This window comes from Peromyscus eremicus, chromosome 1 (genome assembly GCF_949786415.1).
Source record: "Peromyscus eremicus chromosome 1, PerEre_H2_v1, whole genome shotgun sequence".
Lineage (NCBI taxonomy): Eukaryota > Metazoa > Chordata > Mammalia > Rodentia > Cricetidae > Peromyscus > Peromyscus eremicus.
The window spans coordinates 62972578-63000092 of NC_081416.1; the positions used below are offsets into that span (position 1 = coordinate 62972578).

General features: G+C 47.8%; 1 protein-coding gene across 1 annotated transcript in view; it reads left to right on the plus strand.

Moving 5' to 3' along the window:
- Cfap46 (cilia and flagella associated protein 46) overlaps positions 1–27515 on the plus strand; it is a 93117-nt gene that overhangs the window by 57754 nt on the left and 7848 nt on the right. Inside the window, exons 36-50 of the mRNA XM_059256328.1 lie at positions 2557–2757; positions 2860–2966; positions 3661–3837; positions 5267–5402; positions 13155–13343; positions 14411–14599; positions 16149–16289; positions 16370–16549; positions 16943–17113; positions 19572–19669; positions 20172–20248; positions 20664–20758; positions 21267–21388; positions 22259–22338; positions 24164–24316. Coding sequence (XP_059112311.1) covers positions 2557–2757; positions 2860–2966; positions 3661–3837; positions 5267–5402; positions 13155–13343; positions 14411–14599; positions 16149–16289; positions 16370–16549; positions 16943–17113; positions 19572–19669; positions 20172–20248; positions 20664–20758; positions 21267–21388; positions 22259–22338; positions 24164–24316 — 2116 coding nt within the window. The remainder of the gene's footprint in view (positions 1–2556; positions 2758–2859; positions 2967–3660; positions 3838–5266; positions 5403–13154; positions 13344–14410; positions 14600–16148; positions 16290–16369; positions 16550–16942; positions 17114–19571; positions 19670–20171; positions 20249–20663; positions 20759–21266; positions 21389–22258; positions 22339–24163; positions 24317–27515) is intronic.

Genomic DNA, 27515 nt, shown 5'->3' on the forward strand with positions numbered 1-27515 from the left:
CCAAGAATCTGACACAACCCGCCTGTGGCGTGTTCTGAAGAATTCAAGGAAAAGATGAAGATTCAACAATGATGGAAAAATTCAGTGTCACCAGAAAGCTGTAAGCTCAGGCCTTGGTCCATACAGTGAGAGCAGGGATGCAGGTACCAGAGAGGGAACAGGTATGTAAGTAGCAGGGTTAGGACAGATGTGCAGGTGCTGGGGTAGAGGAACAGCTGTACAGATGTCAGGGTTAAGACAGATGTGCAGGTGCCAGAGATGAGGCAGATGTACAGGTATAGAGAAGAGGACAAGGGTGAAGGTACTGGAAAGGGAAGAGATGTGCAGGTATCAAAGAAGGGGCAGGCAAGGAGACATGAGGGAAGGAAAAGATGTCGATGAACAAGGAGGGAGCAAGTAGACGGTTGTAGTGAGCAGACAGATGTTCAAGTACCAGGGAAGGACTGTCCTAGTTAGGGTTTCTACTGCTTCAATGAAACACCACGACCAAAACACAATGACCAAAATGCAGGTTGGGGAGGAAAAGCTTTATTTGACTTATACTTCCATATTGCTGTTCATCGTAGAAGGAAGTCGAGACAGGAGCTCACACATAGCAGGAACCTGGAGGCAGAAGCTGATGCAGAGGCCGTGGAGGGGTGCTGCTTACTGGCTTGCTCCCCCATTGCTTGCTCAGCCTGCTTTCTTATAAAACTCAGGACCACCAGCCCAAGGATGCCAGTACCCACCATGGGCTGGGCCCTCGCTGGGCCCTCCCCCATCAGTCAGTAATTAAGAAAGTTGCCTTACAGCCAGATCTTATGGAGGCATTTTCTCAATTGAGGTTCCCTCCTTTCAGATAATTCTATTTTGTATGTCAAGTTGACATAAAATTAGCCGCACAGGACAGGTGTACCAACTTCAGAAAGGACATGTGCTGTGTTTGTATATCAGGGAGGGGACAGGTATGTACACAGAGTTGAAATAACCTGTCCCAGAAGTGACTGAGCTGACAGCTGTAGGCCTGTGAGCTGACAGGCAGGCTGTACTCTGTTTGCTCAGTACTCTGCCATCAACTGTGGTTGCCCTGGCTACATCTGTACCTGGCTTCCTCCTCCTCCTCTTCACCTCTCCTGTAACTCACTGCAGCTAGGCATAGATAACATGACTAATGTCCCAGCTCAGGGGCAGGGCTAATGTGGACATGCAGCTCTGCTTCTTCTGGTACCTTCCCTTCTTTGTGGCATGCTCAGACTCTCCCCATCACCCCAGCTCCATCTGTTGTGGGGTTATGTCCTTTATCCTCATCACCTGAGGCTTACTTGTCATCTGAGGGTGACTCTTCTAGGGCATCTAAAGGGATGCCCAGTGCTGTGGGAGTCTGCTCCTTCCCTTGATGTTTAACATAAATCGCATTACTTGCCCTGGCATTTGCTACATGGCTGCCCAGGATAGGTGAGGATGGATGCTGTGAGCTGCTGGGACCCTCTGGGCACTAAGTAATATCTTCGTGTAGACTTGCCCTTGGGGCTCGACGCCAGGAAGTCCTCTGCAAAGAGAGAGATCAGTCCCAGCAAGAACCTGGGAGGACTAAGGGGCTGGCCTTGTACTGCCTAGACAGGTCACCAAATACCCTCCTCCAAAGAACATCCTCTGGCCCACATTCAGGCCTGAATTTCCTCAGGCAGAACTATCACGAGTTGTCTGTTGATTACCTGACCCAGCTGACAGAACTACAGTGTGATAAGTCCATGCATGCTGTCTTAGTTAGGGCTTCTATTGCTGTAATGAGACACCATGACCAAACCAACTTGAGGAGGAAAGGGTTTATTTGGCTGATATTTCTATATCATTGTTCATCAAAGGAAGTCAGGACAGGAACTCAAAACAGGCAGGAACATGGAGGCAAGAACTGCCGCAGAGGCCTCAGAGGGATGCTGCTTACTGGCTTGCTCAGCCTGCTTTCTTATAGAACCCTGGACCACCAGCCCAGGGGCAGCCCCATCCACAGTGGACTGGGCGCTCCCACATCAGTCACTAATTAAGAATAAATACATAGCCAGGTGTGGTGGGGCACATCTTTAATCCCAGCACTCAGGAGGCAGAGGCAGGCAGATCTCAGTGAGTTCAAGGCCAGCCTGAACTACAAAGGGAGTTCCAGGATAGCTAGGGCTGTTATAAAGAGAAATCCTGTCTCGAAAAACAAAAACAAAAGAAAAAGAAAAAAAGAAAAAGAAAATGTCCTACAGGCTTGCACACAGCCTCATGTTATGGAGACATTTTCTCAGCTGAGGCTCCCTCCCGTCAGATGCCTTTAGCTTGTGTCAAGTTGACATACAACTATCATACACGGCAAAGCTGATTCAGACAGTAGCCTCCATAGGGAAAAGGCTGCCAACCTCAGGCAGCAGGGCAGAAAGACGCTGCCAGTACGACCAAAATCCTGCACAGGCTGGCTCCTGTGGCTCCCAGGGCACACTTTCCACTCCTGAGGACTATCACTCCCAACTCGTGGCTATGCCAACCTGAGCGGAGCTGCCCATCTGTCTATCGAGTATTGTCTGTTCCTGTTTTTAGGAGCTAGGAGATATCTGCTCAGAAGCACAGTGCCTGTTGCTTCTAGCACAGTTGGCCAATAAGGAAAAGAACCATGGACAAGCTGTACTCATGATTGAGAGGGCCCAGCAGCTAGGCGGAGCTGAGGAGTTCTGGTACAATTCAACCTTGGCTCTGGCTGAGGCCATCTTATCCTCTGAAGATGATGGAAAAGAAGTTAAAGTGAGTTGGGGTGGCCAGTGGACAATGTGGGGTGCATGGAAGAGGGTATGTGCTGAGGTCTTGTCCCCAGGCCCTGCGGTGACCTGCGACCATCATGTTTAGGTTTTCAAACTGTTTCGGAAACTCATAGATACATTCAAGGTTCTCCAGAATGAAAGACCAAACCGAGTATCCCTACTGAAATACCTCATCATGGAGCTAGAGGCCAGGTAATGATGCCTAGTCTACCAAAAGCTGTGGCTACTTCCCCACCCCACCCCCACATTCCCTTTCATGCTATATGTGCCTGCTCTGCTCTGTGTGCCCCATGGGCCCTCAGGTTCCTCTGAGGAGTGGGCCTGCCTTCTACTGTGTGCCTCAGAGGAGTCATGGCTCCCTCCCAGATAGCCCAGATTTCCACCGTGCCTTTCCTATGGCTCCTGGAGCCTTTGGACTCTGCCCTTTATGGGGGGCTGTCAGAGGACCTCTCTTCTTCCATACATGCCAGTACAGACTTCAAGTCACATCACAGGTCCTTTTCCAGGACTCCTCTGAGCTCATTGACCACAGATGCAGGGATCCTTGCCTTGTTTCTGCTCTGATTCCTCTCTGGAAAGTGCTGTGAGCGAGCACTGCATCCCACGAGCTGGTCCTGATGTGAGTCTGTAAGCAGTCTCATATCAGCACGGTTTTCTGTTTTCCAGGGGTGAATCTGGTGCCTAGGTAGGATTATTAGATTCTAACTACACTGATCCAGGGCCAGGGGTGCATGATGTCCATCTTGGCGGGAAAAGGCTCATTGGTATTTGATTCAGTGTCCCTGGGTAGACACTGGACAGAAAGAGGGTTGCTGTGGTCTTGGGCTTCTGAATATGGAGGGGAAACTTCAGTCCCCACCATCTTGAGGAGATTTCTGTCCAGCAGGTGGGTGACACTTCAAATCCAGCTTGCCTGCAACTTTGTTGACGGAGAACTTCTTGAGTACCCACTTTTGCTGATGGACCTAGAAAAGCACCTGTTGAAAGTTGAAGAAAACTTCATACGCAGTGGCTACAAGAAAAAATGTGTCGACTTAAAACTAGAGCACGCAAGGATAAAGAAGTAAGGATGTCACCACACACTCGATCGCCACAGACTCCACCCATGCCACTAGAGCTGCCTTCTGAACAGGGTCCTGTAGCTAGAGTTTTCCTGCCTGGCCCACGGTCAGGGCAAATCTCTCTCACCTGCCAGTCCCACAGCCGCTCAGACCCAACCAAGTAAACACAGAGACTTATATTGCTTACAAACTGTATGGCCGTGGCAGGCTTCTTGCTAACTGTTCTTACAGCTTAAATTAATCCATTTCCATTAATTTATACCTTGCCACATGGCTCATGGCTTACCGGCATCTACACATGCTGTTTGTCATCATGGCGGCTGGCAGTGTCTCTCTCTGCCTTCCTGTTCTTTCTTTTCTCCTCTCTGTTAGTCCCGCCTATACTTCCTGCCTAGCCACTGGCCAATCAGTGATTTATTTATTGACCAATGAGCAACACATGTGACATACAGAACATCCCACAGCAGGGTCCACCTTTGAGCTCCCCCAGACAACCCCTGCTCCTCCCCAGCCTCAGACGTGACTAGAGCCAGCTCCCTCCCCAACTTCCTCCCTGCCAACCCACCACTGCAGTCCTGCAGGGTCCCCAGCAGCTGTTCCTACTGTCGCCACCGCTGTGCATTCTGATGGGCGTGTACCTCTCCTCCCACTGCAGCGCCCAGTGCTTCTCACGGTGTCTCTGCCTGCCCTGGGTACCCACAAGCCTTTTACACATGAGCAAATCCTGTGTAGGTGTGACCCTGCCTTCAGGAGCCACGATCAGCCAACACCCACGTCACATCCATTACCACAGGTGTGCTGCGGCACCATTGTGGGCCACCAGGAAGGCAGGGAAGTGGGTGACTGAGCCAGCAGGTGGAAATTGGTGTGTTGCCACATCCCTGTGTCACTGTTCAACATCTTGTTCTAAAATGTATGTAGAGGGCTGGGGAGATGGCTCAGCTGGTAAGCCCCTTGCCTTGCAAACACAAGGACTTGAGTTCCTTCCCCCAGAATCCATATAAAGAAGCCGAGAATGGCGGTGGACATTTGTAATGCCAGCTCTGAGGAGACAGACAAGTGGATCCTCGGGGATTGCTGGCTAGTAGTCTAGCCTACTTGGTGAATTCTAGGCCAGTGTGATGCCCTGTCTTCAAAGAAAGGTGGACAGCATCTGAGGAACAAGGCTCTTTGACCTCCACAGGCACATACATGTACCTGCACACATAAATGAACATATCTACATACACACTGAAAATAAATAATTAAAATATACTGAAAATACCTTTATGTGTAAAACATTTAACTGCAAAACTTTTAGGCACTGATATTGTATACCATAATTATGTAGAAATTATATATTATATATTACTCAGTGTAACATGTACTGATATAATATATTAATTAGCTTTAACATCTTTATTCTAAATTCCACTCTTATATTGTATAAAGGTTATGCGCTCAAAAGGAGAAAGATGGAGAAGAAAAAACTGCCTATTGGCTGGAAGTGTATAACTTGTCCCAGGAAGCTATAGATGAGGAAGAAGAACTATTTCACAGAATCCAGGGGATACTGTCCCTTCAAGATGTAAGTATGGAGCCTGCATGTCCCAGTCATTTCTGTGTACAGGACAGCACTGCCTGACAGATCTGATTTTAAAGCAAAACCAGCCAGGTGCAGTGGGGCATGCCTGAAATCCTGCTACTTGGGAAGCTGAGGCAGGAGAATGGGGAGTTCCAGGCCAACTTAGGCTACCCAGTGAGGCCCAGTCCTATAAAAACCACACACACACACACACACACACACACACACACACACACACACACACAGAGAGAGAGAGAGAGAGAGAGAGAGAGAGAGAGAGAGAGACAGAGAGAGACAGAGAGAGACAGAGAGACAGAGAGACAGAGAGACAGAGACAGAGAAAGAGACAGAGAGACAGAGACAGAGACAAAGACAGAGATGCGAGGGGGAGAGACCCCAGTATATATTTTCACAAAAGACACATATAGGGCCTGGGTCCATAGTTCAGTCAAGAAAGTTGTGTATATTCTCTGGGCCTCTGGATCTCTGCCTCCCCCGCCTTCGACCTCAGCATCTTCTGCAAGATCCAGTCTAGAAGCTGGAAATTCGTATAGCAGAGAAACTCGCCTTCTACCCCTAGACCCTTCCAACCCATATTGCCGAAGAAGTAGACGTGATGGCTTGCACTTGTAATTGCAGTACTGGAGAGGAGATGGTGGATTCCTGGACTCCCTGGTCAGGCATCCTGGTACACTTGGCGAGGTCCAAACCAGCAAGAGACTAGGTCTCAAAAAACCGGATAGATGGTTCCTGAAGGACAATACCTGAGCTGTCCACTGGCCTCCACATGAATGTCTGCACACATGCCCACACATTTGTACTGAGCATGCACACCTATACAAGCACATACATGCATATATATGTATACACACACACACACACACACACACACACACACACACACACACATATATATATCACAAAGCACCTGATTTTTACTAAGGTAGAGTAACAATAACCAGACTCATGCACCCATACAAAACAATTAAAAAAAGAAAACAGACAAACTACCCAAAACAAGGATTTTCCAAACCCCATACATCAACCATGCCAGTTAGTGATCCCTGTGCTTAAGTCCCAGCTAACTGCAACTACAGAGATGGAACTAGGGAGAGCCTAGGTGAAGATATGAGTCAAGGTGATTAAATCCTGAGAGTCTAGGGAGAAGGAGGCAAAATAGAGACCATGGAAGAAGAGCACTGCTCACAGATGTCTAGGGGATACCCCAAAATATCTCTCTAAAGAATGATCACCCAGGATGAAGTGCCCAAGGCTGAGAAAGAACCACCTGGAAGGATTACAGGGAGTGCACTGGTGCTGATTGGGGGGTCCTGGGAATGGGATGAGAGAGGTTCCAAGACCTCAAGATAGTGGGCAGAGAGCACAGAGGGCCTGACCTCAGAATTTAGCAGTAAGTAAGTAAGTGAACCCAACTATGTGGTGCCTACAAGAAAGCCATTATGAACACAAAGACAAAGACAAATAGAAGAAAATTAAAATGCTGGGAGGAATATCCCTGACTAATATTGATCAAAAGACAGCTGGAACATTACCAGGAATGAGACTATTTATCTCATAGTGTAAACTAACCAAGAAGAAAGTTAACCTAAACACGATGACCATAAGAGAGCTTTAAAATATATAAGAAAACATTGATCTTTTTAAAAAAAATTGCTAAATCTATTAGAGCCAAAAATTTCAGTGTCCTTCTCTTCAACTATTAGTAGAACAAGGAAACATGAAATCAAAAAAGAATGAAAAGATTAAAATATTGTCAACCAACATGACCCAATAGACATTTTTTTTAATGTTTCACCCAACAATAGTGGGATACACTCTCACACAGATGTGGACTGTCTTCCTACATAGGCTATTCTATGAACCGTAAGATGAATCTCATTAAATGTGAATTATACAGAGGATTGTATGGAATTAAATTGAACATCAAAACCAGGAAGTAGGGGCTGGAGAGATGGCTCAGAGGTTAATAACGCTGACTGCTCTTCCAGAGGTTCTGAGTTCAATTCCCAGCAACCACATGGCAGCTCACAACTATCTAAAATGAGATCTGACACCCTCCTCTGACATGTAGGCATACATGCAGACAGAACATTGCATACATAATAAATAAATAAATCTTTTTAAAAAATCAGGAAATAGAGTATAGACACAGAAAATGGACTAGTGGCTTCTGGGGAGCAAGGACAGGAATAAGGGGTGACTACCAGCATTTGGGTTTCCTTGTAGAATGAGGGCAATGTTTGGGAACTGAACTAGCAATGAGTGTGCAACATTGTGGAATCATTATGTGCTACTGAACTGCATACTTTAAGTTTTAGATTTACTTTAGTGTTTTGCCTGAGAGTATATGTGTGCTCTACATGCATGCCTGATGCCCATAGAGATCCAAAGAGGGTATCATATCCCTTGGAACTGGAGTTACAGATGGTTGTGCACTGCCACATGGGTGCTGAGAATCAAACCTGGGTCCTCTGCAAGAGTAGCAAGTGCTCTTAACCATTGAGTCATCTCTCCAGCCTTCATTCTTCAAATTTGTTGATTCTGTTATGTTGCTTTACCTCAAATTAAAACCAAAACAAAACAAAACATTGTGTTGATGGAAAACCCCAAATGTTTGGAATGCAAGTAGGATACAGCTAACAACTCTAGGCCACAGAAGAAGCCAAAGATAAAGTGTTTTGAAATGGAGGGAGGAGAGGACACCAAGGAGTTTAAGATGTCGTCCGTGTAGTACTTAGGGGGAATGTGGAGCACTAAACACCTGAGTAATAACGATAACATAAGGGTGATGGGCCAGAAGTCAATGAGCTCAGCCTTTACCTTAAAAATAAAGAGAAAACTGAATCCAAAACAAGTAGTAGAATAGGAATTAAAGATGGAGTGAAACATTCAATAAAAGAGATTCACCCTCTCATCCAAAACAAATCAATGAAACAAAGATTTTCAAGACCTTGGATATCCGATGGTAGTCTCTGAGCTGAGGTTCAAGCTCACTGCAGCTTTTTAAAGGAGAAGGTCACAGCTGGTGGTGCACACCTTTGTTCTCAGCACTTGGTTAGGCAGAGGCAGACAGATCTCTGTGAGTTTGAGGCCAGCCTGGTCTACAAAGTGAGTTCTAGGACAGCCAGGGTAGTTACACAGAGAAACCCTGTCTCAAAAAAACAAACAAAAAAAAAATGGAGAAAGTCACTAAAGCCAAAGCTGGTTCTTTGGTATAGATCAGTTGGTAAACTGAGTCAGACTGATCAGACAGTCTATAAAGGATTTAAGTACCAAATACCAGAAATGAGGGACCTAGCCCTGACTGCCTATATTCAAAGGATAGTGAAGAGACATGGGACTTTTATAGTTGAGGTGAAATAGACCCACACTGTCAATACCCACTCAGAAAGAAATGACTCTATAGCAACTCTGTGAATGAGGGGAATTGAGTCTGTAATTGAAAACCTTATCACAAAGCAAATGTAAAGCCCAGGCAGATCTACCGCTGACTCCACCAAATAATTTTTCTAAATATCACTTCTGAGCAGATTACTTTAGAAGGTTGAAAGGGAAAAAATCTATGGGAAGTTTTCAAGTCTAACTCCAAAATAAGATACGGGAGGGTGTAGTGGAATGCACCTTTCTTTAATCCCAGAATTCAGGAGGCAGAGGCAGAAGGAGCTCCGTGAGTTCCAGGCCAGCCTGGTCTATAGAGTGAGCTCCAAAACAGCTAGGGCTACACAGAGAGACTCTGTCTCAATTTTTTAAAAAAGGTTAAAGAGTTAAAGATGTTAAAGACATTACAAACAGACAAAAAACAACAGAGCAGTGTTGCACATGAACGTGGCTAACATAACAACATCACACCATGCTCACTGGTGAAAGATGTCTGATTCTTCCATAGCTAAGGACTAAGACAATGATATCTTATCACGTTTATTCAGCATTGTTGTGGAGGTGCTAGCCAATGCAATACCGCTACCATCCAGATTGATAGAAGGAACATGTAAGTAAAATACTTTTTCACAGATAACAGATTTTATAGAAAAGCATGTAATATACCAAAATTAAAAACTACAAGTAGGCTAAATTAAAGTTAATGAGCAAGTTTGGTTGAGTTTCAGGGTTATATAGTATATACATTATATTTCTTTTTTTTTTCCTTTGGTTTCTCTGTGTAGTTTTGGTGCCTGTCCTGGATCTCACTCTGTAGACCAGGCTGGCCTCGAACTCACAGAGATCCTCCTGGCTCTGCCTCATGAGTGCTGGGATTAAAGGCGTGTGCCACCACCACCCGCTACATTATATTTCTATGCAAAGAAAGATTAATTGTATATTAAAAATGAAAGCAGTATCATTTATGACTACTTAAAAATGAAACTTGACCAGAGTATAGGCAAAATGTGAATGCCTACACTCTGAAAACAATAAAACATTGCCAAGAGTAGTTAAAGATGATTTAAAGAAATGGCAGCAAAAATCATGTTCCTACATCAGACGACTCAATATTGTTAAGATATCAGTTCAGTTCTTCCTTAACTATAACTAAGATTCCTACGGAATATATATATATATATATATATATATATATATATATATATATATATATATATATATATGGTTTTTCGAGACAGGGTTTCTCTGTGTAGCTTTGTGCCTTTCCTGGAACTCACTCTGTAGCCCAGGCTGGCCTCGAACTCACAGAGATCTGCCTGCCTCTGCCTCCTGAGTGCTGGGATTAAAGGCGTGCGCCACCACTGCCCGGGCAGATACTTTTTAATATATACTGACAATGTGATTTTAAAATATGGAAAGTCTAAAATAGCCAAGACAATTTCAAAAAAAGAATAAGATTAGGAGCCAATGGTACCTGACTTTAAATTTTATTACAGAGCTACAGCAATCAAGACAGTGTGTGTTCAGTGGAAACATGAACAAACAGACCAATGGGACTAACCTGAGAATCCAGAAATAGAGACACACATAGCGTCATTAACAGAGGCACAACTCCATGGACAAAAGACAGTCTTTAGATGATGCTAGAACAACAGGAAATGCACATTCAAAAACCTGGACTTCCACTCACACCTCAGACTGATGTGGGGAAATACCTCAAATGGGTCATAAACCTGAACCGAAAGCCTAGAACCCACAGCAAAGTCCGTTGGTGATGACATGATTGACAAAGAAATGTACCTAACACATGATCCAATAAAAGGAAAAATTGATAAACTGGTCTTCTCTTTAAAATACACTATTGCTAGGTGTGGTGGCGCACGCCTTTAATCCCAGCACTTGGGAGGCAGAGGCAGGCGGATCTCTGTGAGTTCGAGGCCAGCCTGGTGTACAGAGAGAGTTCCAGGACAGCCAGAACTGTTACACAGAGAAACCCTGTCTTTAAAACAAACAAACAATAAAATATACTATCAAGAGAACAGTGAAAACAACACAGACTTGGAGAAAACATTTGCCAATTTTATTCCTCGATAGCAATAACATATCAGTAATGCATTAAGAGCTCTCAAAATTTTAAAATATTAAAAACGAGCAAATTATTTGAAGAGACATTTCCTCAAATGTATGGAAAGCAAGCATGTGAAAAGATAAACATCATCTTTGTGGCATATGAATGAATCTCAAAACACCCATACTGAGGCCAAGTGAACAAAAGGCTCACATACTATAGGATGCCGTTTCTATGAAGCTGATTTGTTGCACCACAGAATAGCTGTTACTGGGAAGAGGGGAAGGCTGTCTGAGTATGCTATGCCAGAAACAGAGACAAACACATCTGTGTCTTTTTACAGCATGAGGATTTATTGAATAAAAATAAATTCACAAGGTTTAGGAGTGTTAATGGCAGCAATTTGCCAGATTAGATCTAGTAATCTGGCTGAGGCAAATGCAGGTTCTTATTCTCCAATCTTTTTTTTTTAATAAATTTTTAATCCAAATGAGACAAGACACAAATTCTTCAGTGATTTATGCTCATTCTTTTTTTTTTTTAAGATTTATTTATTTATGTATACAGTATTCTTCTTGCATGTATGCCTATAGGCCAGAAGAGGGCACCAGATCTCATTACAGATGGTTGTGAGCCACCATGTGGTTGCTGGGAATTGAACTCAGGACCTTTGGAAGAACAGCCAGTGCTCTTAACCTCTGAGCCATCTCTCCAGCCCTTATTCTCCAATCTTAATTATAAGTATTAACTCTCATACCACACAGCACACAGTAGATACATCTATATATGCATATGTGTGGGTTACAGAATGAATACAAGTTAGCGAGGCTGCCGAAGGGTTCAAGAGGTTTCTGAGGTGAACTGAGAAAAATTCAAGGGAGGTCTGAACTGAAAAGGAATCCAGAAAAGAAGAAGCTGTTGCCATAGAGACTGAGCTGAAGAAGAGTCAGGTTTGAGAACAAAAACCTAGTCAACTGTAGAGACGACAGGGCAGAACCAGGGCAGAGCAGGTTTAGGTCTGGATGGGCAAGCATGTAGACAATCAGAGACATCTGGGTGCCCAAGCAGAGCAGAAGCCCCAAGGACAGTTGGAGAGTCTCTGCCTGTGAGTCCTTGAGGCACACACACCAGGTATCAGGTGATAAAATGGCTTGGGGCTATGCCACCACAGAGGTAGGTGTCCATAGCTTTATGGGGGGCAGGTGAGGGAGTCATGTCCTTTCCCTGTTTTCACGTCCTGTTAAGTTCTTGGGTCTAGTTTCCCTAATATGATTTGAATACACCTGTATATTCCTACAGTTTCCATTCACCTCAGTAACTGTATAGAGTGGCTTCTTTCTCCCAGGAATATTCCAGTTATCAGTCTAAGCTGCATGGGTGGTGCCAGAAAGATGGTGGTGTTTGTGGGTCCAGCCAGGAGTTCAGTTATTGTGATGATATTTTATTTGTGCTCTAACAAATAAAGCTTGCCTGGGGATCAAAGGAAAAAGCCAGCTACTATATTAAATATAGAGGTCAGGCAGTGGTAGCACAGGACTTTAATCCCAGCATTCGGGAGGCAGAAATTCATCCGGTTTTCTGTGAACTCAAGGCCACACTGGGAACAGAGCCAGGCATGGTGGCGCATGATTTTAATCCCCGCACTAGTTAACCATAGAGGTCTGGAGGTCTGTACAGACAGACAGGAAGTGATAGAGCTGGGTGGAAAGAGGAAGTGATGTAGCTGAGCAGAGAGAGGAAGTAAGATGGCAGGGCACAGAAAGGCATATAGTTGTGAGTACACAGGAAGTAGCTCTCTCTTGGGCTGAGGATTTCCCAGTGGTAAGAACTGGTGGCTGGCTTGTTCTATCCCTCTGATCTTTCAGCTTTCACTTCAATATCTGGCTCCAGGTTTTTTTTATTAATAAGACCATTTAGCAATTCGTGTTACAAATTATCCTCCACCCTCAAAGCTGCTTGTGAAATGGAGTCTCTCAGGGCAAAGGCCCAGCCTGAGAAACCACTGCTTATACAATACGGAGTAACTTAGAGCAGGGAACAGCCTGATGTCAACACAGGCCCAAGAAAGCACATGGAGAAACCCAGAGTGTGAAGACCGTGTTCCTTTTCTTGGGTGGGCGGTAGTTTAGCATCTATCGCCGTGTCAAAATATATCCATTTCACACTTCAGTTTATACTTCAAATGTGTGCTGTCTATGACGCGTCAGCTCTGCCTTGTCAGAGTACTTACCAGGGATTGGGCCCCTGGGGAAGAGTGCCCTGCTTGACCCACCTCCCAACCATCTCAGTTACAGAACATCAATTCCCCACTGATGAGAAGGCTGTCCCGCCTCAAACTCCGCCTGGCAGAGACATGCCTGGACATGCAGCAGCTGATCTGCAAGGAGGCCTTGGAGCTGCAGCTGGAGCAGGGTTCCTTCGAGAGGCTGCTTGCAGACTTCCTTCTGAACATCAGCGACTACTCGTCCATCGACTTGGTGACAGCAGGCAGCCTTAGCTCATCTTCTCCCCTGGGGGCCTGCCAATCTGAGGGACCCCAGTCTCTACCCACCCTGCCCCCTGCCACGGCAGCTCTTGACCACCCCCACACCTTGGTGTGCAGCGAGGCATTGTCTGATCACCGAGAGGACTTAACTAATAGCGAAGAGCTTATGGGAAGGGGTTTCCTGTGTAGGCTTACAGTTTTCACTCCGGGGCCTGGGGGCTAACACCCTGCCCCGTTCCTCCCAGCACCGCAAACAGAGCAAACTGAATAAGTGAATACCTATTTGGAAGAAAACCCTTCTTCCACTTCCTTCTCCTTCCTTCCTCCCTCCCTTCCTCCCTTTCTTCCTTCCTTCCTCCCTTCCTTTCCTTCCTTCCTTCCTTCCTTCCTTCCTTCCTCCCTCCCTCCCTTCCTTCTTTCCTCCCTCCCTTCCTTTCTTCCTTCTTTCTTTCCTTCCTTCCTTCCTTCCTTCCTTCCTTCCTTCCTTCCTTCCTTCCTTCTTTCCTCCCTCCCTCCCTTCCTTCCTTCTTTCCTTCCTTCCTTCCTTCCTTCCTTCCTTCCTTCCTTCCTTCCTTTCCTTCCTTCCTTTCCTTCCTTCCTCCCTTCCTTCCTTCCTTCCTTCCTTCCTTCCTTCCTTCCTTCCTTCCTCCCTTCCTATTTAGGCAATCCTAGCAATAGAACCCAGGGCCCTGCACATGCTAGGCAAGCATTCTATCAACTCAGCTGTAGTTCCAGCACTTTCTATTCTCTTAAATGCCATGAAATGAGTCAGGTTAATTTAGGGTGAACATAAATGAATCCTATAGTTAACCTCTATCTATAATGAGTTCTGCTTTATATTAATAGTTGTCTTTTATGATACTTCCAATATCTAAGTCCTAGAGACCCCCTCCCCTGCCCCCATGCTACCACACAGGACTACACAGAGCAAAGACATCAAGTATCCAGATGTTCCCTGCTAAGCAGTCCTAGAAGGCAGCTATCTGAGCTCTCTGGGTGGCTAGGTGGAGGTCACACGACAGCCATTGGTAGTGACAGCACCTTCTTGTCTTCCTGAAGCAATGGTTCATGCTAAAGCGGACCCTGCCTCACACAGTGCTGGCGCAGCTCGAGAGTCTGCAGCCACTGTCCGTGGGCTGCATGGACATCCGTGCTCAGCTTCTGGTCCTGGCCGGGAAGGCCCTCCACCTGCTGTCTGTGCAGACAGACCCTGTGTACCCTTCCTTCTGCTGGGAGGAAGACCTCTTGGTAGGTGTCCCTTCCTCCCCCTGAAGTCTAGTCCCTGATGGCTCCACATCGACTGTAGAATTGAGATGGAAGAGGTGTTCCACCAACTCAACTAGGAAGGGTCTGGCCCTGGCATCTCTCTGTCTTAGTGACTTGTGTCTGGTTGTACACAGGCCCCTAGGAGCTTCAGAAAGCTCATGCACTCCCTGAGGTACACCTATGCCCTGGGTGTTGACCTCCATGCTGAGATGCACCAGGATGGATGGTGTCTGCCTCTATGGCCCTCTATATACCACAGAATCTGAGAATCTCCAAGAAGGGCCGATGCCACCTGTTCCTCAGCTCCTCCCAGGGCCCACCCTCTTTTAAGGCTAGGTTCTCTGACAGAAGCACCTGCCCAATTCAGAACCCTGGTAACAGCTCTTGCAAGCCTGCCTGTCCCTGGTCCCCTTCCTAAGAGCCTGCACAGAGGCACTTCTGCCCCACGATGGCACCAGCCTCGATGGACAAGACAGAATGCTTAGTAGACAAGTTCCCGTAGGAGCCCTCACAACCCAGTGTAGCAAGCCATGCCCCAGGACTCAACACACAGAGAAGCTCCCGGCCAGCTAGCTCTGAAGCCCTTGGCTTAGTACTCGGGGTTGTTTGTCCTGAGTCTTCACGGTGTAGACAGCATGAGACCAGTAAGCCCCAGGCTGGGTGAGCCTATGTTTGTAGCTCCTGCCCAGGTCACAAAGTCAAGGGCTTGAGATGCAGAAGCATCAGCCCCACACCTGTCTGTCCTGAGTCAGGGTCTTCGTCTGTAAGACGGTGAGGAACACTGTCTCTAAATGCGCCATGACCGCTGTGTGGAGTTCAGAAGGCTCCAGGAAACACAGCTGCTTCCTCCCAGGCCCCGGAGTTCCTGCCACCTCTGCGTGGCATTTGTTCCTTTTCCTCCTCCGTAGGGATGGCTTGTTGTTGCTGACCAGTTTCCTGACACCAAAGCCCACCTTCCTTCTTCCAGTCTTCCTTCTTGTCTTCCAGGCCGGATCTTTCCTCTAAACCCGTTTCCATGAAGCCTCCTAAATTTGATGTGTAGAACTTTCATTCTCTGAGTTTGTTTCCCAAATGCCACTGTGGTTTCTTCCTTGATCGGCTTGATGGCTCTAAGTAGCTTGTCTCATTTTGAGGCTGCTGTCCTGTCACAGGCGTCTATTCCTGATTGCTAGCCTGATCTCACTGATGATCTCTGTCCTTGGGGATCTGTTAAGGCTGCCGGTGGCCAGGGCCCGGTGGATTTTGGCAGCATTTTGACACAACTTGGGCAAAGTATGAGAGGTGGCACCCACAGATGCCAGCTGGGCCAGGGCCTGGCTCTTCTTCCACTCTGTGTGTGGGCCATTGAGAGATTACCTCTCCCTTTCCCTCCAAATTGATAACACCTTTGACCCCACAAACGCATGGCTCCTGATCACTTCCAGGGCCTACTACTGATCCCTATCATCTTCCCCTTCCCTGGCCTCTGTGTTTTCCCTGCCAAGCAAGCAGGCATCCACAAACCCCTCTCACCACACGGTGTACACTGTAGGTAGGCACTAAGCAGAGCAGCCTGAGATCGCTGGAGCTAGAGACCGATACAGAGGACAAGAGTGTGGAGACCTCTTCCAGGGACTCGACAACCTTGAAGGAAGCCCCCAAGGAACAAAACCGGAAGGGAGAGGGTCTGAAGGTACGCAGCACTCCCTGTCTGTCTCCTGGTGGCCTCTGCCTGAGGAGCCCCCCTTGGTTTGAACTTGGCACTGTCTGCAGAAGAGGGCGGCGCTGGCCCAGAGGTTCCTGGCGCAGACATCAGAGGTACTGCTGCAGTGTCTGCAGGCTGCCCTGAGCATCAGCCTTCTGGACATCGCAGCCACCGCCAGCTTGGAGATGGTGGAGTGTATTGGCGTCCTGGATCCCACAACCACATGCCAGTTCCTGGCACTATCGCAGGTATGGACCTCCTCTGCCCATCTCCAAAAGGGCCCTTGTCTGTCACCTTGTCTCTAAGTCCCAGGCAGCCACACTGCTCTCCATTAGACAGGACCAGGGTGGCCCTGTGGCTGAAAGAAGAGACCCTCCCCCCACACACACACACCCATTCTCTGAGCCTCAGGTCATGCTAGTCCTCAAGTTATGGAAGCCAGCCAAGTACCTGTTCTTGTAGCTCAGTGAACACATGCTGTGCTCACCCCATACCCCAAGCCTCCATGGTGGCATAGTCCACTTACATGGTGGACAGAGGTCCCGCAGAGGGTGGGACAGACTCCCAGATGGCCCACTCAAGGCTCAGTCACCCTCTGCCCTTTCACACTGCACATACCACCCTTCTCTGCTCTGTTTCAGAGCTGTTCAACCTCAGAGATGATGCGGAATGTTTTGCTCACCGCCACGAACAATACCAGCAGCTCACAGCTGGCAGCCCTGCTGCAGCTCCACAAGCGACTGAGGCAGCAGGACATGGCCTCCACCAGTCTGTTTGCCAGTGTAGAGCAGAGGCTGGCCACCACTTCCAGGGTAATGGGCAAAGGAGCCTTCATACCTGCTCCTATGGTCTGTAGGCCTCTATGTCCACTCATTAACCGCTAAGAGAACAGCTTCCAAGTGACGCGTGCCTTAACCCTTTTAGCTGTGTGGGTCTGGAGACCACTCAACCTCTCTGAGCCCCATGTGCTATAGGTAACAAAGATAAGAAAGCTAAGAGAATTGTAGTTCCTTCCCCTCACTTGCCCTGGGGAGCCAAGGTGTAGTCAGACTTTTTCATCATGACCATCAGCTCACAAATAATGACACAGAGACTTATCAGTAATTATGAAAGCTCGGCTGGTAGCTTAGGCTTGTTTCTAATTAGCTTTTATAACTTAAATTAACCCATTTCTATTCGTCTATGTGTTGCCACATGACTCATGGCTTATTTTCTCATCTCAAGTCATCTCATAGCACCCAAAACTAGTACTGAGGTGAGGCCAGAACCCTACATCCATCCTGTTTGGCTTGAGTCAAATCATGGTGCTAAAGGAAGTGCAAGGAGCAGGAGGAAGGAGGAAAATTTAAGATTCCAAGGTCCTGTGGCCACCAGAGAAGTGGTGTGATTCACAAGTCTGCGGTGACTGCCATAGTCCCTAAGCAGAGCCACTAAAGCAATATGTATCAAAATAACAGTAAAGAGCAGAAATCAATTCAAAAGAAAGCAAGTGGACTATAAAAACCGATGGTTCTGTATGTAAAAAGCAGTACAGCAGTAGCTACACATCCAATATATTGGTAATGACAGTAAGTGCATGTTGAATGACACTATGCCAGAGACTAAGAATGAGACGAGATAAGAAGGACCACAGACTCCCGATGCAACTACTTAGAGGAAGCACTTTACACATGAGGACAGAGAGGTTAAAAGTCAAAGGTCAGATGAGCAGACATGGTACACTGTGTTACTAGAGATGGAAGGATACCTCATAATGACACAGGGGACAGCTTAGCAAGAAGTCACTTTCTACCCAGTGACACACATACCCTCAACAGATACAAAAGGAGCAGCAGGCCAAACTATAGTTCTTGAAGGGAATGGTAGGCACTCTCTCCGTCATCCACACAGCAAGTGTGATGCAAGCCAGCTCTACACAAACAACCTGGAGGCCCTGTCCCCACTGACATCCAGAGGGGACATCCCTCATATTCTGCCCAAGTGTGTCAGTGTAATGAAAACCAACCAGGTCCTGGACACCAGCAGCCTGTCTTAGTTACTTTCCTATTGCCATGACAAGAGCACCATGACCAAAGCAACTCATAAAAGAAAGCATTGCATTTGAGGATCCCGGTTCCAGAGGGTTAGACTCCATGACCATCACAGCAGGAACATGGTGGCAACCAGACACAACAGAACAGTAGCTGGGAGCTCACTGGGAATGTTGGGTACTTTCGAAACCTCAAAGCCCACACCCAGTGACACGACCTCCAACAAGGCCACATCTCCTAATCCTATCTACTGGGACCAAGTATTCAAATATATAAGCCTGTGGGGGCCAATCTTACTCAAAGCACTACAAGTGGGTACCCACCCAACAGAATGCCCTGCAGCAAGGAGAGCGTGAACCTGCACGACAAGGCTACCCACACTCCTGAGGTGGTCAACAGCCAGGCAGAAAAGCAAACCACTAGCAATAGATGTCTCTTCACTGCCTCTGTGTGGAGAAGCTAGGGCAACAACTCTGCCCATCTCTTCACCTGCTGTGTGGGTACAGGCACTGTGAAAAATCCACCAGGTGCTTCATGTAGGGTTTACGCGGCTCCCTGTTGCTTAATCTTTGACAAAAGTTTTCTAAGAAGTGATTGTGGTTTTGCAAACCCAAAGCTCTGTCTTGAAGCCATGAGCATTAGCAGCTCACACAGGAGATCCCAGGATACTCCCCAGGGCCCATGCTGGCTGCCTGCCATGGGCAGTGGAGACCCTGAAGTATGCAATGTCTAGGATTACTCAGATTATCCGTGTACAATACTCACAGGAAGCAGAACTGGGGTTCTGGAGTAAACCGACCCCTACCTAGGTCAGCAGCCTGAAGACTCAGCACTAAGCAGAGGCCCTCAGCTAGGCTTCAGGAAGCAGTAAGAACCTTATTTTTGTTTTGTTTTGTTTTGTTTTTCGAGACAGGGCTTCTAGGTGTAGCGCTGGCTGTCCTGAAACTAGCTCTGTAGACCAGGCTGGCCTCGAACTTGCAAAGATTCCCCTGCCTCTGCATCCCTAGTGCTGGGATTAAAGGTGTACCGCCCCGCAGTAAAGACCTTATTGAAGAGATGCTGTTTAAGGTCTCTGAAAACTGCCTCAGCAAGTGGTCAGAGTTGGATAGTTTAGAGGAGCCAGTGAATGTCTCATGCCTCTGCTGCCCTCTTGTGGTAGTAATGCATCCCACAGCCCAAACAAGCTCAGGGAGAGCAGTGGCCCTGCGTCCTGAGTGATTTCTCCCCCCATCACACACAGGCATGGCAGAGCCTCTGTGTCACAGAGCAGCATTTCACCTTCCTGAATGAGATTCCACCCATGTTCCGGATCCTCTTTCTGCAGCACTCGAGAGACAGGTGAGGTCTCCCCCTCCCATCCTTGTTAATCTCTGCTCTATTGAGAAGCCCAGCAAGAAGACATGGGCATAGCAAGCTTACCACACCTCAGCTCCTATCCTGAGGCAGACTGGGCCATCTAGAAAGCATGCTAGACAGACTCAGCTAGCCCACTGACAGGCATGGGCACTTGTTGAATCCGGAGACATGGGAAGTCTGGAAAAGGCCAGGATGAATTTTCATGATGATGGGGACTATATAGGGATGGAGGCACTCTGTGATCTGTGCCCACACAGGGTCTTTCTGTTAGGTCTGTGTAGGCCTACATTGCTGTGTCTTTTGTAATTTCAAGTCTTACTTGGGTTATATAGACTGATTCATGGGCCTCTGCCTGGCAAAGTAAACAAGGAAAGGTACCTATTGGGTGCCAGCTGCAGATAGTCTCAATAGGCTCCTGAGACCCATGTGCCTTGCTGTTTTACTTCCTCTGAGAATGGGCTTGTGACCTTCACTCTACCTGCAGGTCCTATCTGTATGGTGCTGCCTTTGAGAGACCAAAGTCCATGCCTGCACCCAAGGGGAAAATGGTCCCAGTGGGCGGTAAGCTTGGGCATACGCAGGGTTCCTCTCATTGACTCTAGATGGGTTGCAGTGGGTGTAAGAAATCCCAACCACACAGCAGGACCTCTCACTTCCAGATGCAGGGGTGAGGGGAGGCTGAGCCCAGGATAGAAGAGAAAATAGAATTATCACCATGTTTCTAAGGGATCTAGATGATCCATGCCTCCCAAGAACTCCCCTGTCAGTCACCACTGTGTTTCGCCTCTGCCTGAACTTTCTGGGTACCAGCCCTTGTACTGCCCAGAGAGGAATGGGGAACTCCATGTGAAAACCTTCCCATCACATGCCTCACCTCTGAGACATCAAAGTTGAATATGTCCACATCACCACCTGGTCACACACTCCTAGTAACTCTGCTCTGAGCCCTGTAAAGGCCATGAGTGTGTCTCTACAGGTCACTGCAAGGTAATGCGGGTGACTATGAGTCCAACTGCCTTCTCAGACCTGTTGACGAGGGTCCATTGGTTCCGGAAGCAGACACAGATCCAGGTACACAGCTAAGATATGACCCTGAACCCAAGCACTTGGGGCCTAAGGCTCCAAGTCATGTTGCATACTGCAGTCTATCTCAGGGAAAGCCAGGATTCCAAGATTGGGTTGGGCCAGGTTCTGGGCCCAGATCTCAAGAGGATGAGGTAAAGCCCTGGGAAAGGCGGGGAGCTCTCCTGAGTCCTTGAGTTGAGTCTAGCCCCAGCAAAGGTATCCGGTTACCTCTTCTCTACAGAGCATAGGGTTAGCTGTCCTGGCCTATCCCTACCAGCAGGATACTCCATAGTGTCAGCAGAGGACAGGGACAGGGCTGAGATGTCAGAATGGCCTCCAGAAAACTACTGGGCACATTGTGCTGGGAAGGACTAGAGCATGCCAATGCTCTATGTGGAAGGCTTGGAGTTCAGTTCTTTCCCTAGGAGTCTTCTCAATCGGTGGGAAGTCTTGATTGGGTGGAAGTCATGTCTAGACACCCCTGGACAATAGGCTGTGGTTTGGGTTGGGACAGAAATCGGACACCTTGCATGATGAGGAGCGAGACCTGTGCATGCAGAGGCTCAACAGCATCCTGGAGCACTTGGAAGAGTATATGAAGCCCATCACTCCCCTGTTCACCTTCCCAGAAGTCAGGTATCAGCAAGTCATTTCCTCTGAAAGTCCCCAGGGGCAGCCAGCTTCCTGATGCTAGGTGATAGGCAGTTGTCTCTAGCTGAAGCAGAAGGAGCTAGAGACTGTTGTGCATGGGCTACAAGTCCCACAGTAACCAGAATCTTCCCGGAGTCTACAGGAAAAGTCGGCCGGGTGTAGCTGAAGGCCAGCTTCAACCCCAGATCTGGACAGCATAAGTACCTATGTGAGCTGGGTAGCCAGTTGTGATGGGCAGAAAGCCAGAGCTGGTTTCTGTGATCTCCCTGCACGGGGAAATTGGTCTCTGAGTGTCCTGTTCCTACTAAAGACAAACATGAGAGCCTGGCTATCTGGTGTGTTTTGTAGGCAGGAATCCAGCTGCTCCAGCTGCTGCAGCTGCTGCTGCTGTCCCTGCCCCAGTGACCCCCTGGTCTGAGTCTGGTGTGGGACAACTAGCAAGTCCCCAGGACTCAGCCTCTGGCATTCATTTTGGAAGAAAAGAAGGGTGGATGGAAGGTGGAGGTGGCATTCTTCTCCAGCAGCATGAGGCCATCCCGAGGGCCCTATCTGTTGACACTCTGCAAAATTCCCCTGGTACAGAGATGGCCCTCAATGATTGCTGGGTGTGCTAGCACGTATCTTTAACCCCAGCACTTGGGAGGCAGAGGCAGGAGGATCTCTGTGAGTTTGAGGCCAGCCTGATTTACATAGAGAGTTGTGGGCCAGCGAGAGCTACATAGTGAGACTATGTCTTTAAAAAACAAAACAAAGCAGCCATCATTGGCCGAGGGACAGGCTGAGTGGTACTTCTCATCGTCTTTGAGTATCTTCCTATGCTTCCTAAAGTCTGAACACAGTCACTCTGAATTTCAGGACACAGATGCCAGTGGCTATGGCTGATACAGGGAAACACAAAGGCAAAGAGAAGGAAAGGAAGCCGTCTCTCCCTTTAGGTGAGTGGCAGGAATGGACCCGCAGGGCACTGCTGGTACCTCAGGAGCTTGCGCGAGGACTCACCCTCCCACCAGGAAAAACCTGGGTCAGGACTTGTTCCATCTCCAAACAAGTCCCACACCCGAGTGCTGCACAGGATCCCTTGAGGTCCCCAGTACACAATCACACCAGGCTAGATGAAAGGCCCTAGATCTCAACCTTCCCAGTGCTGTGACCTCATGTTATGGTGACCCCCAACCATAAAATTATTTTCATTGCTACTTCATAACTATAATTTTGCTACTGTTACGAATTATAATGTAAATATCTGTGTTTTCCAATGGTCTTAGGTGACCCCCGTGAAAGACTCGTTGGGTGCCCAGAGGGCTTGTGAGTCACAGGTTGAGAACCTGCCTAGAAGGTTCTGGGCACTGAGACTGACAGTTCACTGAAAGGTGTTATCAAACAGCAGAGCCATCCCACCCTTTCTGGGCAAATTGTCAGTTCTTGACCCACGCAGTGCCCATAAGCAAGAGCAGTGGTGCTGTACCCAGCTCTCCCTACCCTGGCCAGGTGGGAGGAGGAGGCCCTGGGGACAGTCTGCTGATGTTTCTAGGAAAGATGGGCATTGTCGCCCTGCCTTAGGGAGCTCACCAGAGGGAGCCACAGGAAGGGACTCCATTGCATCCACGTGGTACCCATGTGTGGTCTCTGCTAGTGGCATTGTCTGTGGGTACTTTTAGCACCAGCCTGCAGCTTTTATTCCCATTGGCATGGATGGGAGGATGCTCTTGATGCATGACTCCTGGCAGGGAGGTCAGGTGGTGCCCTCTTGGCTACTTCTTTGATTTTGCTAACCTCTCCTTTAAAATGCAATTTCTTGTCTTAAGTGTTGTCTGCTCTTCTGTCCCCATAAGGAATTATTGACAGATGGCCAAGGGGATGGCTGCTTCCCCTGCGCCCCTCCCTCCGAAACCCCACAAACCTTCTCCCAAGTCAAGCTGGCCATATTGCCATGACCCAGACATAACCAGCACCATAAGACCTGCGAATTGCAGATGGGTCAGGCCTAAGCTGGAGGGAGGGGAGGCTGTTCAGAATTACTGCAGAGACTAGGGAAGTGAGTGCCGGTCTCACACTCTTGGGCAGGCTGCTCACCCCTGAGAGAGACCTCTCTCCTGAGCTGAGTCCCCGCCCTGCGTTAAACTCCCAGGATTAAAAATAGAAAAGAAGAGTCACTGCTGGTTTTCAGGCAAGCCTGTTCCGGTTTTGAAAATTAAGAAAATACAGTCGCAGTGTCTGTGGCCTCGTCTCTGGGTACCAACCAGCATAACTGCAGGCAGAATGGCAGTACCTCATCAGTCAGTGGCCCACATCTATGGGCAGAGAGAGGCTACCAGTCGGGTCGTGAGAGCGAGCCTTCCTCCCAGGGTTCTCTGAAGGACCCACTGGTTTGGGGAGGGGGAGTTTTCATTTTCATCGGCCTGGTTAGTATACAGCCTGCATTGGGAGTCAGGTGTCTTGAGATGTAGCATCCTGTAAGGTGTACCAGTAAGTATAGGTCCCGGTCTCTGTCCAGGTCCACGTCACGAGCGTGATCTCACCATCAAAATCAGTGGCTTCCTCGGGGACTCTACCATGTTATCAGTGTAGCTCTGTCTCTGCAAGCTGAGCGGGGGGCCACACTTTTCCCTCCTATCTCCATGCCAGGGACAGCTGCCCCCAGGCCAGTCACCTAGCCACAGACTCAGGGCTTGGAGTGATGAAGCCCAAGCTCCAGGGTTTGTCCTGTCCCCAGAGCTGGTCTCTCCTTGTGTTTAAGCCACTGCTATTCCCATTCCACAGCGCAGCCTGACCCTGAGTACATGATCCTGATAGCAGACAGGCTCCTACTAGAGTTGCCCCTGGAGGGGCTCTCTGCGTTTGACCAGGTCACCTCCCTGTCAAGAGAGTTTTCCCTCCAGATGCTGTGGAATCGTCTCCATAAGGAGGAGCTAGGTGAGTAGTGCCTTGGCCACAGTAATGCTCAATTTTAAAATAGGAGTTTTTAGACCGAGCAGCAGTGGCGCATGCCTTTAATCCCAGCACTCGGGAGGCAGAGCCAGGAGGATCTCTGTGAGTTCGAGGCCAGCCTGGTCTACAGAGCGAGATCCAGGACAGGCACTAAAATGACACAGAGAAGCCCTGTCTCGAAAAACCAAAATAAATAAATAAATAAATAAATAAATAAATAAAATGGGAATTTTAAAATTACATTTCAGAGAAAACATTGTTAACTCCTGCCAAAGGGTGAGGAGCAAGGTACTAGGGATGCGGCCCAGTGTGCGATGCTTGGCTAGCGTGTACCCTTGTTCCATGGCCCTGAGTTCCATAGCCAGCACTGAAAACAACTACCAACTGTTTTAACATTTTCCTTGGCCCTTATTCATTCAAAACCATTTCCAGAATAGATAGTTGAATCTGTGTTTCATGAGTGTTGACACCACAGCAAAGAATAACCCTGCTGATTGAAAAACCTGACAGCCAGAGTCATTTGGCTAGATGTTGAGGGGCAGGGAGGGAAGGCAGACTCTCAGTCAGGCCTGGGCAAGATAAAACAAGGACTTGGGGACCATCGCCTGTGACATTGCAAGATACTCCAGTCTGTGAAAGTCCTCCAAACCGTTCCTAGGGCACACTGCTACTTTGTAGTACATGTTGATCATCAATATATACCATGAAGTTGAAAATACAGCTCAGTGACAGAGCGTTCACCCAGCCTGAACAAGGCCCTTGGTTATAAACCCAGGACTGCAAAAAGAGAAAAGTGTTGAGTGATCAATAAACACCAAATTAAGTTAAAAATCAATTAGACTTCTGCTGCTGCTCCAGATAAAATAATACGAGCCACATTCTTCCAACCAAGATGACAAGAAACAGGAAAAGAGGAAGCAAGGTACCAGTCAACCCAAGACACGCCCCCCCTCAAGAGAGGGGAGATACATGGTGTCTTAGTTAAGGTTTCTATTGCTGTGTAGAGACACCATGACCATGGCAACTCTTATAAAGGAAAAAAAAAAAAAACATTTAACGGGGGTGACTTACATTTCCAGAGGTTTAATCCATTATCATTATGATACGAAATGGTAATGTGCAGGCAGACATGGTGCTGGAGAAGCAGCTTAGATTCCTACATCTTAACCAGTAGGCAACAGAAAGTGGTCTGAGACATTGGGTGGTATCTTGAGCATATATGAGACCTCAAAGCCCCCCTCCACAGTGACACACTTCCCCAAACAAGACCACACCTACTCCACAAGGCCACAGTTCTTAATAGTGCCACTCCTTTGGGGGCCATTTTCTTCCAAACCACCACACGTGACCCAGGTGCTTCTTAGAGTCTTGTAGCTCAAACACAGGCAAGAACAGCCCAGGAGGCTCCTGGACTCAAGACATGGAGCTTGGAGCATGGAGAGAAAGCTGAGAAACTTGGGGACAACATAGCAAGAAGTAACAACTGCCGGGCGGTGGTGGCGCATGCCTTTAATTCCAGCACTCGGGAGGCAGAGCCAGGCGGATCTCTGTGAGTTCGAGGCCAGCCTGGGCTACCAAGTGAGTTCCAGGAAAGGCGCAAAGCTACACAGAGAAACCCTGTCTCGAAAAACAAAAAAACAAAAAAACAAAAAAAAAAAGAAGAAGTAACAACTGCTTAAAAAGGCCTACAGAGGACCCCATGGAGGCCAGTAGAAGCGAGGCCAGCAATGGTGAACCCAGAGATCAGGGAAAGAAATAAGCAGCTGTGGAACAAGGGGGTGATAACTTTTTTTTTAATTTTAAAAAAATCTATTTAAAATATTTTTGAGCAAATATGTAAGTGAAAGAAAATCATAGCAATATGTGTGGGATTTTATAACATGTATGACAAGACCAGAGCAAGAGCCGGGGGGCAGGGATGATGCGGGCTGTGCAAGGGCCCTGCGCCATAGCTGATGCAGGGTAGTGTTACTTAAAGGGAGACTGTGATAAAATGTGAAATAAGCCCTCAAGCAAGCACTAAAAACAACCCAAGCCCCAGAGTTTACTCTAGATCAGCGCTGGTGGAGGGTGGGGAGATGAAGCTGACTGCGGGAGGCAAACACCGAATCTCCACACACGTCTACAGCTAGCAGGATGGCTGCCGTTGAACAGGTTGGTGTGGATAGGTGAGGACTAGAGGCCTCCACGGATCAATGGATGAGCAATTTTGGGCTGATGGCTATATGCAGTGGGTGTCCATCAGAGGAAATGGAATCAGCCGGGTGAAGGAACATCTGTTCTCCCATGTTTGTGGCATCCCCATTCACAGCAGCCTAAGTGCCCATCACTGGGTGGATGGTTACAGAGGATGGACCATATTTACACAAGAGAGCACTATTCAGCCACGGAAGAGAAGGAGGTCTTGCTTTAAGCCAACATGAAGGAGCCTGGAGGACATTGTGCCAGGCACAGGCAACAAGCTTACACTATGTCACTCACACCGGGGAGCCTATAAGGTTCAAGTCCAAAGCAGAGAGAAAAGCGTAGGTGGGGGCTGGCAGCAGGGAGCTGCTGGCCAAGGGCACAGAACCCCAGTCGGAGGAAAAAGATTGAGAGCTTGGTTGAGTGATGTGGTGATGGTGGCCAGTACAATGCCTTGTTTTTCTCTCTCTCTCTCTCTCTTTTTTTTTTTTTTGAAAGTGGCGAAGAGTAGAGTTTAGGTGATTTTGCCAAGCAGCAGCAATGGGAGCGTGTAGTGACTCTTTGGCAGGCTCGGCTCCACTAGTCCACAGTGCATGCACGCTTCAGAGTCGCCTACCACATGCCAAGTGTGTTTGCTAATTCAAGTAAAAGACGAACGATTCAATTAAATGTTTTAAATAAATAATTCAATTAAAAGGTCCACCATTCCAAACAGTAGGGAAGATGTAGAGGAGCATGCTTGCCCACCATTGATGGGAGTGCTGCTGTTGGTGGGGATGGCACACAGGAGAACCACCCCTGGGAAAGGGTTGGGGGGGTCATAAAAAGTTACACACTGCTCCACGGGTGACCCATGCACCCTCTCCTAGGTCTTTATACAAGAGATGAGAAGGCATGCTTAGACATAAAAACATTTAGATTGTACAACTCCCTGTGACAGCCCAAACCTGGAAGCCCCTGAACTAAAACACTCAGTGTCATGTCCTTGCAGTTTTAAGGA